Source organism: Pleurodeles waltl, chromosome 3_1, assembly GCF_031143425.1.
Source record: "Pleurodeles waltl isolate 20211129_DDA chromosome 3_1, aPleWal1.hap1.20221129, whole genome shotgun sequence".
NCBI classification, from domain to species: Eukaryota; Metazoa; Chordata; class Amphibia; order Caudata; family Salamandridae; genus Pleurodeles; species Pleurodeles waltl.
This window is the reverse complement of record NC_090440.1, coordinates 610,887,424-610,899,000: the sequence shown is the minus strand read 5'-3', so window position 1 is coordinate 610,899,000 and position 11,577 is coordinate 610,887,424. Positions and strand designations below refer to the sequence as shown.

Sequence of the window (11,577 nt, the reverse complement as noted above, 5' to 3'; positions counted from 1 at the left end):
CTCAGCGAAGGTGCCACTAGAGCTGGGATGTCTCTGGGCTGGGAAGATAGAAGAAGGTGTTACTGATATTTTCTGATTAGAAGTATATAATGTTGTATTATAAAAAGCCCTGGTTTCGGGCTCTTTGTCATACTTCATGGAGCCTCTAGGGACGCTGCCTTTGTTTTCTGTTCATTTGCTGCACACACTGGTCGTAGACTGTTTTTCAGACTTTGCTCATGCTGCATCTATTTTAAATGCTAAGAGCCTTCGTGGCATGATTTTTTAGCCGTATAACTCATTCATTGAGTCTAACTGTATTTTGCCTTGTGTATTGCACCTTAATATTTTTAATAGACCTTCCTGGTATTCTAATTTACTGATTGTGATTAAGTCAGTTCTGATTTACTGACTGGTATAGAAACACAGTTTTGAAATATATCTTTTGGGACCCCTTTCCTCATCTATTATTGAGGATTACACTGTACCGATCCTGCATTTGGGCGCTTCTTCACTATGATGCAGATTACTTGAGAGGTAGCACCTACAGCGCCTTCCGATTGCTTCCACCTCTCACATCTGTATCATTTACAATGCTGAGATCAGTGATAAGAGTAAACAGGACAGTAAATTTATTCGGAAACACTTGCAGACTCCACCCATATTTCCCGACTGCACAACTTCTTGCAATTCCAGCATAAAATGCAATATTTAATCACTTTAGGTGAGGAAAAAACTGAGGGAAGAAGGAAATGCAGAAGAAAGAAATGAGGGTGAGGAGTGAAGCTGGCAAGCGAGGGTTGGACAATGAATTAGAGATGTTTGGATGACATAAGGAGATTATACAGTTTTGTGGAAAAGTGGTTGTGGCATAATGTTTATACCAACCTTTGGCTACTTCAAAGTGCAGAGAGGAAGCAGTATTTGCCCTGCATTAACCAATCAAAATGTGTGTTTATTTCCTAACTGAATGGAAATTATGTTAATGTCTTGGGAGGAGTGAGGGACCAAGTCGTCTTGCCCTCACTTGAAGTTCGCCCAGGCTTCAATCTGTGTGCTGTATTACCGAGGGAAAGACAGGGGATCTCGCTAGTCTGCTCTCCTCTGTGCACCCACTAGCCATGAATGGTCTATGTGCTTTCAATAATGTTGTTACTATTGAAAATGTTGTTCCTCGAAAAAGGAGGTTTGAAGGCCAGGGCCAGGCACTAAATAACATTGCGGTCTTTGTCTTCTGCAGCTCATTCAGCAAGTCGAGGTTCAGTTTCCCCTGCTGATAAAAGATTTACACTACCTTCTACGCAAATTCTACATAACCACATCATCCACCATTCCCCATATTTCAGGCAGTAGTACCTTGCAACAGAAGCAAGGGGCGCCAGCTGACTGCCCTCAAAGCAATCCAGAGATGCACAGAGAGGCAGTCTCTCCTTTCAGGTCCATTAAGTGACAAGCGTGTGAGGGCTATTTGTAGCCCTAGGAGAAAGTATCTGAGCTCATCGTTCTAAAAGAGCGGCTAGTCTCCATAGGTTTCAAAGGGACTGCGTCACATCGCTACATCTTTTACTTGGAGAACTGATTTCAATCTTTCACTCTCTTCCACATTTTCTTCTACAGATTCTCAGTAACTGTGGTCTCCACAAGTATCCTTTCTAGATTCCACCCTAATTAATATTTACATCTGTTTTCTCTTTCTACCTTCTCACCTAACTAACAGTTGCACATATCCACCGCTCCCAAGAACATCTTCCCTTAACAAATCCGCTTCAATTAATGCATCCCTATTCAAAACATAGAGCAAATAAATAAGATCTCAAGACCACAAACTAAACACAGCTAATCCTACAAGGAAAATGAAGCAAGAAAAGGAAGTAACCTACAACCTATTTACCTCTAACTTTGCGTTCTAGGGTAGCATGCTACTCGCCGCAAAGTGCCTGAACGACTTGCCACAGGTAGCGCTAAATTCATTCAGTTTACAATTATAATTACAATGACATGCGTCCTCTTGCCGCGCTGATTGGATAGCTCCTCTGTAATTCTCTTAAGCTGATGACACCGTCTGAGTGTTCAGCGGGACCGGAGCTCCATCAGCGCGGCCTCGGCTCCAGTGAATGCCTATTGTCCATCAAGCAGTGGGTGAGTCACCGCGTATTGAGATTGAACTCTGGAGAAACCGCGGTGTTGATAGTCGGATTTCTTTTCCCCTTGAGGGCGCACCCAGGGAATACAGTATACAAAGCTCCTAAGTTATTACGAATTCTGAGTATTTGCTTCTGGTTTAAAGGGTTAGTTACCACCTCAGGTTGAAGAAAGCAGCATGTATCACATGCCAGTGCCATATCTCATTGGAACGGCCTCTTTCCACAATAAGTGTCTAATGTTAAGCAGTACCAGTAATGTCGAACCAGTTAAGGGTGTTCATTTTGAGCTCTATGGGGAGCCGTTTTGTTTTCCGAAAGAGCGGCGCTGTCCTGAAAAGAACAGGCCCTAGAAGGCAAGGGCGCATGCGCAGATGAGCTGGCTTTCTGCTGAAGAACCTGGAGTGTGCGCCCTCGGCACCCTTGGCATGAGACGCCTCACTGAGTCTGTAAAGTACGTTTACATCATACTGCGCGGGCTGTCACAGGCTTGCAAGCCGAGGAGCTGCACTGTGCACAGAAGAGGCGGGATAATAACCACACTCTATTGGTACGCCTTGACAGAGTAAGTGAGCCTTGCAAATTGCGCAGTACAGAACCCAGCGAGCTGGCTTTGTGAACTCAGCATTGTTTATTAATAATTCTTTAGACGAACAAGTGCTTGCTCCTAGATTTTATAGAGCTCTTTGTGCCCCATATGTTATTCCTTCATCTCTGCAAGTTTTCCTTCTTTATCCTGCGTTGTAATCACCCTTAGGCTTGTAATGCGTCCTATTCAGATAGCTAACTGTTTATCAAACATGGACTGAAACGGTATTTCATGCTGACTCAGTCTCTGCAGAGAGCAGTAAAGTCAGGTAATCCGTAAATCCCAGACACCTGATGATAACTCTGCCAGGATCCAGCCCAGCTGTGTTGTCTCCTCTGACTGCACCTGCAGCGCTTACCTCCATTACTCCAGCAGAATGCCGTAATCCACTCCCCGCTTCGTGCACACCGATATCAACGCAGGCGCCTGCGCCAGGTCTCAGATTCTGCTAATGCAAAGGTTTTGTGAGAATCAGACTGAAATGTTGGGCATTAGCGTCAGGGATTGTGATATGGGGTGATAAGTGGATTCCCTGGGGATGGCGAGGGTCTGCCTGTGCTATCATAAACTGGATTCTGTTAAGGTCTTAAAAGCAGTGGAGTTATCTTGTTTTCAAAGTGATAGAGGGTTGATGAACAGTGCGTCGTGGAAGCGAGGTATTAGACGCAAGGCCCTGGAAAGAACTAGGGGGCACACGCACGTACCATTTTTCCTGTCGCAAACGGCCTGATTTGAGGAACCGGAACGTTTGCGACAGGAAAAAAACATTTTGGTTTGTACAGAGCCTATTTTACGATTTGGTAATCTATTTACTGAATCGCAAAATAGGTTTGCGAGTCGCAATTAGGAAGGGGCGTTCCCTTCCTAATTGCGAGTCGCAGTGCGATGTAGCATTGTTTTGTGACCGTGAATGCGGTCACAAAACAATAACAGTTAGCACCTGTTTCAAACTGGTGCTAACCCACTCGCAAATGGGAAGGGGTCCCCACAGGACCCCTTTCACTTTGTGAATGACAGCAAAAATATTTTTTCAGAGCAGGCAGTGTTCCCACGTACCACTGCCTGCTCTGAAAAAATGAAAAGAAAACTTTTCATTTTTGTTTTTGAAATGCATCTTGTTTTCCCTTAAGGAAAACGGGCTGCATTTAAAAAAAAACTGCTTTATTTAAAAGCAGTCACAGTCATGGTGGTCTGCTGTCTCCAGCAGGCCACCATCCCTGTGAGGGCGGCCATTCCCAATTGGGAATCCCAAACAGTGTAAAATACACTGTTGTACATCCAGTTTTGCGACTCGCATTTTGCGAGTCGCAAAATCGGATCTTTGTACATGTGGCCCTAGATGTTCAGAGACCAGCCACAGCACAGGTGGGCAATGATGGGCCTTAGGGAGAATTACAGGTGGCTTTGGTAGAAAATACTGTTCAAGGTTTACATCATTGGATACTATTGAGAATCAGGCAAAGAGGGTTCTCATTTGTCATGTTGTAACCCAGAATATTTTAACAACCACAATTTTATATCAGTCTCCTACAGCATCTTGCTGATTTTGTAAATTTAAAGAGGTTTTATTTCCCTGATGTTGTATATGGCTGTTTGTTGGGATGAAAACATCATCTGCATGGTAAACAAATGTGTACCCTGTCCTAAGTGTCCAACTCTACTGTTGTCTGACTCCTTAATGCTGATTTCTTTGTCATGTGCAAACCCAGATCATGCACCATAACACAGGCCTGTCTCATCAACTGCAGTCTTCTTGGACAGAGAGGGGCACCCAAAATGCTATCCTCATAGTGGTGGAACGCTACTGCCTTCACCAGAGTTAAGCAGTACAAGTGCAGTGACGGAGACCTGCATCTTTCACTCAAGTCAAACGTATTGCTCACTCCAATTTAAATACTTTACATAACAGAACTACCCAGTGACACCTACCCCTGCTCAAGCTGCTAAAGGAGGAGGTTCATGACACTCCTAGTGTTTTTTTTAGAGATTTTAAATGCCAAGACCAGCCCCAGCCCCAATTAATGTCTATGTTGGTAGTTCCATCTAACAATCGGTGTCTTTATCTCTTTTCCTGCCCAAGTGGTATAAAATGGATCAGCCCCACTCATGTTTGCTAGTCCACATCAGCTGCAGTCAAGAGAATAGTACCAAGGGGATCTAGGGGTGGTGACCATGTGGATCAAAAGAACACAAAGGGATGGAGGGAGAGGGGATAAAGAGAAGGATGAATGATGGATGTATAGAAGGATGTGAGGAGGGAAGTATGGATAGACTGAAGGAAGAGAGCTAGGTAGAATGAAAGATGGATAGGAGGAGAGATGGATGATGGGTAGCTGGAGATGAGGTTGGAAGAATTGATGGAAAGAAGGGACTTATGGGAAGAGAAAAGTATGGATGGATGAGCGAGTGGATGGATGCACAGATGAGTTGAGATACGGAGATAAGGATGGCTGGATGAGAGAAGGAGAGAAGGACAGACAAATGGATAAATGGAGAACAGGATGGAGAGAAAATGGGTGGATATATTGTACAATCAATAGGGGCTGTGCTCAAAGGTTCGCACTTCCTTAACTTCCAAGCTTAGTCATATGTAATGCTCAAATGTCACGAGAGTGCCAAGCGGTACCACACCCAACCACTTCAGGTGCATAAATATTGGTTGAAAGACAACCCAATTTCATAACAAAGATTTACCACGGCATACCCAAAAAGTCCATAAGGTAAGTCCTTTGTATAGTTGTAAAGAAGCGTATGGCACAGCAATGTAGTTCATCAAGAAGACACTACTTGCTTGTTCTTTATGGCCCGTAATCTTCCCGAACATCCTTCCCCACACTAGAAACAGATTTCTCTTTTTCTCTGTCCTAGCGTAGAAGATTCATGAATATTCCCCAATCTCCAATTGGAAAGGAAGCCTAAAATAGTGCTAAGTAAAGGGGGGCAGCCCTTAGATCGCTTCCACCAGTGTGAAAAACTGCCCTCATCCACTTATTGTGGCATGCTTCATCATTGGGCTGCTGCTAACACACTCCTACGTAAACACACGTTGGACTGGAGCAGTAAGGGTGTGGAACAAAAAATGTTACGTAACAACACAAAACACAAACAGGGACCAGAACAAACAACAGAACATAAAACTGTCTCAGGAACGGACCCTTCCTTAATTTTATTATGGGACCACCTGGACAGGATTAAAATTGGACCCCTGGTGGTGCTCTCAGGATACCATTACCTGTTCACCCCAGTACCTGTTCATTAGTCAACACGTTTCAGCAGTTTCCTGCTGCCCCTTAGGGTCAATCGGCCTTCATCAGGACCTCCACGGAACCCCGTTATTACTCTCCCCTACCTGTCATAGATCAGGGCTTATATCACTCTGTGTATCCGGGAACATTTCTCCCTGGTCGTATACACACTTGGGGTTATGAAGTTTCCATTAAATCACTTTGCATCCCGGCGCCAGGTGGGAGCACCACCCTGTAGTCACACATTCATCAAAGGACCAGTGCCTCCTAGTACGCCGCTGCCCGGCTCCGTGTATATAGTGCGTAAAATACAGCAACACAGAGGTGAGCTGAAAAGACCAACATATAGAATTATCATCAAGGCAAAGTCTCCCCTTAAACAAACCTCCAAAGTTCAACACAGCCAACTGTGTGATGGAAACATCTTGAAGGATTGCACTGTCAGACTTCAGCAACACAGGCAAGTGATCTGCTAAGAATGAAGATGGTTCAGAGTCCTTACCTCTGGCCTACTGTAGAGGCTGAATCAGAAAGGACAGATGCTGGGTATGGTAAGATGAAGAAGGGAAGTAAGAGCTGTAAGAACAAAGAAGAAGTTGTGCTTTGCTACAAGGTCGTCGATGATGACAATACTTAAGGAGCACGCGCTCATTATAAATGGGGTCCTGGCTTATGAAGAGGAGCTGTGGCAGAACAGTAAATAGCAAGTGATGGGCCATGTTTTTAGTGACTTAGAAAACGAAACATGATTTTCTAGAGGGTGCACATGGCAAGACAAGGTGCTCCAGCGTTTGGTTGCTGAAAGCGAGAATGTGCGGTTTTCGATTCAAGAAATTGAAGTACAAATAGAAACTGTGCTGAGACTGATTTCAAGGCTTATGAAGGAATGTAAGGATGAAATAGAGCTTGGAGAAACCAAGGACCCTTTAAATGAATAGCTTGGTGGACAACACAGAGGCTCTTGAAAATAGGCATTTTCTTGTTTGGGAGCCAGTGACAGGAAAACAAATGAGATGCAATATGAGAATGGTGTAACAGGCATAAATAACACAAACTACTTTGTGTACTTTCTTCAACCTGAAGTGTAGGCAAGCAGAAAGGATATTGCCTCGCTTGATGAGAAGCGAGATTTAAAAAATGAATGATCTTGTATAAGGTGCGAATATGAGCTCATACATTTCTAATTCAGCAATCTGACTGTGCCAGGAACAAGAAAACGGGCAGAATGGGAACAGTATGGCGCACCTTGAACAGGCCACCCGCAAACGATGTCACAATACATTAAAAGCCCAAGCAGACATAATCAAACAAAGGAACATTCAGCGATGCCGATGGCTGGTTATTGATAGCGATGCGTGATTACGGAAAAAGAACTGGTGTTTTTCTGTTTACACTGGTGGTCCTTTTTTAAGACGCAACACTTCGCCTCTGCGAGGGAGCAGGCGCCTCCTGACTCCCTCTCTATGCGCTGAAGATGTAGGGACCTAGGCTGTGGTCCCAGGCTCTTCCATCAAACTTGCACACAATGAAGCATCGATGGATTAGAATCTATTATATTTAGTGCTCAGTTTGTGAGTGTGTGCCGGATCCGGAAGCTCTGCTCAGAAGCCCGCGGCCAGTGCAGTTATACATCGGCTCTCAGACTACCAAGGCTACCGGGTACTACACCCACCTCACTGCGCTCCAGGTTCCTTCGTTCTCCCTTTGCGAAGGGTTTCAGTCTTTCCTTCCTTCATCTTTCATCATGTTTTCTGATTCATGCTCTTGGTAATTATCTGGTGCGGATAAATAGCTACCAGGCTCTAAAAATAAATGCTGGTGGCCCCCACTGGCTCAAATTAACCACTAGTTATATACATAAACAGCTATTATTTCAGTGGAACTCTTATCCAAAGCGCTTTACACATAATATTTTCTATATAGCAGCAATCAAATTTGGTACTAATTTTACCGAGCACAGAAGCATGAAAGGCTGAGCAGACCGTCTAGGATTTGAATCTATGAGCTTGCTGGGCTCCCTCTGTAAGGAACATTTTATGGCGCACAGCCAGGCTGTGTGACTTCCGGGTGCTGTTTTCCAAATAAGGTGACGGGGGGTGGGTGAGGAAATGCACATTTTTGATTCTTGGAAGCAGGAACATTTGTGCAATCACAGTCACTGCAGGCGCCACGTAGCTACGCAGATACCGAAAGGCGTCACGACGCAGCCTGAAATAGCATTTCAGCTGCTTGGTTATCACATAATTATATGTGTTTTTGAAGGGGAGGAAGGCCGTGCAGAATGAGGGGAATGAACAGCAGACAAGCTACTGCAAAGCTCATTTTGTCTCGGGTTTTAGATAAAATAGGTGCAAGACCCACGTATTGTATGTGCTGCTGTGGCGGGTCCCGTGTCGCTATGGACGGTGCACATAATTTCACCAGTGCATGTTTTGCAACGTAGCAGACGAAGGGATCCTAGTTTTATGCACAAAATGCAAAACCTGCACAAGAAACAAAAGAAAGCATTAGGAATACCTTTTTGCAGGCAAGGTCTAGCGAGATAGGATGCTTGAGAGCACGTGGGGGGACCTTTACAGTTCCACTTATTTGTAGTCTGACTCCATCAAGTTGTTCTGATTACTTACCGGTAATCTTCATTACTCCAAGTCCTTGTCTTTCTCATCCCAGTCATTACGTATGTGAGGCCAGCCTCCCTCGGTTTATTCCCTAAGTTAATAGTTGGAAAGAAGTTCAGCTCACACTGTTTTCCCAAAAGTAACCAGGGGCGCCTCCTCCGCATTGGCAGAGGAGCGTCCAAACCCTCCTCCCCCCACCGCCAGCAGCCAGAGCTGAAAAAGATAATAAACAATGTTTATTATCGTTTTATTTTTAGAGGGGTGGGGCCATGAGGGTGACGAGCACTGAGGGAAGTGCACAGAGCACTCCCCTCAGTGCGCATGTATGTTTGGCCGGCTAGCCAAACACACATTCGCACAAGGGCTCTCCAACCTGGCACTGTGTTGCTGAGTTGGAGAGAGCCGTCCCAGGCTCCCAGTCTGCGTTGGAGCACCCGGCCAGGGCTCTCCAGCCAATCATAACGCTGCTTTGAGCAGCGTCATGATTGGCCGGAGGGCAGGCTGGGTGCCTGGAGAGCGGCAGTGCGGCAGCAAGGTTCAGGTAAGTTTAAAATATATATATATATATTTTTGTTTTATTTCCCCCTCCCCTCCACTTTTCCCAGTCGCGACTGAAAGGAACCCGTATTTCCTGTCTATTTTCTTAGCCCTGCCTCTTCCTTATCAACCCGACGACTCATCCAACTACACCTGAAAACCAAGTCAGTGGAAAATGAACAAGAGGTGAAGGGTGGTGAGCGGGAGGGAGAAAAATTAAATGGACGAGAAAGAGTAGGACTTTGAGTAACAATTTATTATATCAAGGAATAAGTGGCAGCTCTGCAGCTCTCAGCCGAGAGAACACCACATGCCATCCCTAAGACGTCACAATATCCCTGATGGACCTACCTTTGGTGCCCCCCAGAAAGAGATAGACCTATGTATTCATAAGCTAAGGAACTGGCAATGACTTGGAGTGGTAGAGGAGATTTTGTTTCCTTTTCTGGCACCTCCAAAAGAACAGAACAGAAAAGGGACTCGAAGCAACAAAAGTCTTTAGTTCTCTCTAGATCACTGCTTACAAACCTTTTAGAACCACACCTCACGTTTTAGTACGACAAACTTGCGCAATCCACTTAGCTTTAATTGGCATAAAGCATTGTGTGGTAGTGCATAGTCATATACAGAGAGCATCTTTTCTATTCAAATGTTCACTAAATTTGCACAGCTATACACTTTTACTGATAAAACTATATTGCTCACAAATGATGATAATGTGTGGGAATTGGGTTTCAGTGAATATGTATTATTTGTGCATTACCAAGTAAAGTGATTTAATTTGCTCCGACTCTAATAAAATGCTTGTTTCCATCACAATCCAGTGCTTCATTTTTTCTTTCCTAACAGCTGAATGTGTATAGTTATTTATAAGTATTTACATTTTGTTCTGTTACAAAAAATTACTTCCCACAGCTTTTCCTTTCACATTTTATGTATCCCAGCAATATTGTTAATTCACTTTACTTTTCTTTCTCTGACTGTAAAATGAAAGGAGTTTGTAAATACTGGTCTCCACATAAGCCGCAGAAGGCATAGACTGACATTTGACTTCTGCCTTTGAAGCACCGCAACTGTGACAAGATTAACACCAAATTTAAATGCATCTGTATTTGTTGCTTGGACTTTTGCGACCTACCCACAATTGTCTCTGTGACCAGTTTGTGAAACACTGATCTAGATAAATGAGGAATGCTTGACATATGTACGGTTTCTGAAAGTAATGCAACAAAATTAGAAAAAAAAACCTTTCTGTACCACCAGCTGTGGCCCATCCTTTAGGGCGGAGGGGCCAACCCTCCACCACCACTACCACCCCCCCCCCACCTTTTGCCACTCATGAAGGGTGTCCATGCGTGTGTGAATGAATGAGTGTGTGTGAGTGTGCTTCCCGCCCGCCCCCCTCCCTCCTAAAATTACCGTCCGCCACTGTCTACCACATTTAGCTTCTTAAAGTAAGATCATGACAAGGCTGTGATGGTCACACATGTGTATATGCAACCTTTGAGACATTATGGCATCTATGTTTTGTGCCTGTACCCCAATACTGAGTTGCCATTCCAAACAGTGCTTAATTTGAGCCGGTAGTTGGAGGTGGCGGGCACCAGCCCTCATTGCTGGAGATCTAGATTTATTTTTCATGGTCAGACTTTGACTCAGAGCAAGAGAGAGAGAGAGAAAGGCATACAAGGGAGAAACCTAGAGGAGGGAAAAGACAGAAACAGTGAAAAGGGGAGTAATCAGTGATGAAAAATAACATGTAAGAGTGAGACAAAGAGACCAGAAGTGTAGGGTGGTGCAAGAAAGAGTCATGAGGCGGAAGTAAGACTAGGCATCCTTGGTATATGGCAGCCAAGGTGGAAGGCTCCAAAGGAAAACTTTGGGCTCATGCACCTATTTTATTTATGTATTTATTTATTTATTTAGTTTACAACTAAGCTCTCAGTACATACATACATGAGTGATTACAGATGTGTTCCAAAGGTCAGAAACTGGAATCAATGTTGCCAAGTAGAAGCTTGCATTTAAGGGTACGTAGACGTATTTAAAGAGTGTGACCCTGAGTGAAATGCAGCGTAACACTGAACAATGAGGCAAGGAGGATTGCCTTCAATAGCTTTCTGCTCCCTTGTGCAAGGGAAATAGTGGGAAAACAGGTTATAAACTCCCCATGAATTCAAATCCCCTACCTGGAACCATGCCCTCTGTTGCTACGTGCGGAGCTGAGCCGCTCACAAGCTGTCCAACTTGTAAATACTGGAGATTATAGCAGATCCTTCAATACAAACTCCCCAATTAGCGGCACAAAAAGCAGTTTGGAGGATAAATAATACACCTGAAATACATGGGTGGCTTCTCCGCTAAGGCAGAGGAGCATCGCCCCACTGTATTGTGGGGAAAGGAAAACTAAAATGATAATAATGCAATGTTATTATCCTTTTATTTTTCCTGAGAGTAAGGGGCTGGAC

At 44.3% G+C, this 11,577-nt stretch overlaps 1 protein-coding gene across 3 annotated transcripts in view; it reads left to right on the top strand.

Moving 5' to 3' along the window:
• The first annotated feature begins 2,525 nt into the window (after nucleotides 1–2,525).
• Nucleotides 2,526–11,577, top strand: part of LMNTD2 (lamin tail domain containing 2) — a 111,522-nt gene continuing 102,470 nt past the window's right edge. For all 3 annotated transcript variants that reach the window (XM_069223068.1, XM_069223066.1, XM_069223067.1), the window contains exon 1: nucleotides 2,526–2,685. In XM_069223068.1, coding sequence (XP_069079169.1) covers nucleotides 2,549–2,685 — 137 coding nt within the window. In that variant the 5' untranslated portion in view covers nucleotides 2,526–2,548. The remainder of the gene's footprint in view (nucleotides 2,686–11,577) is intronic.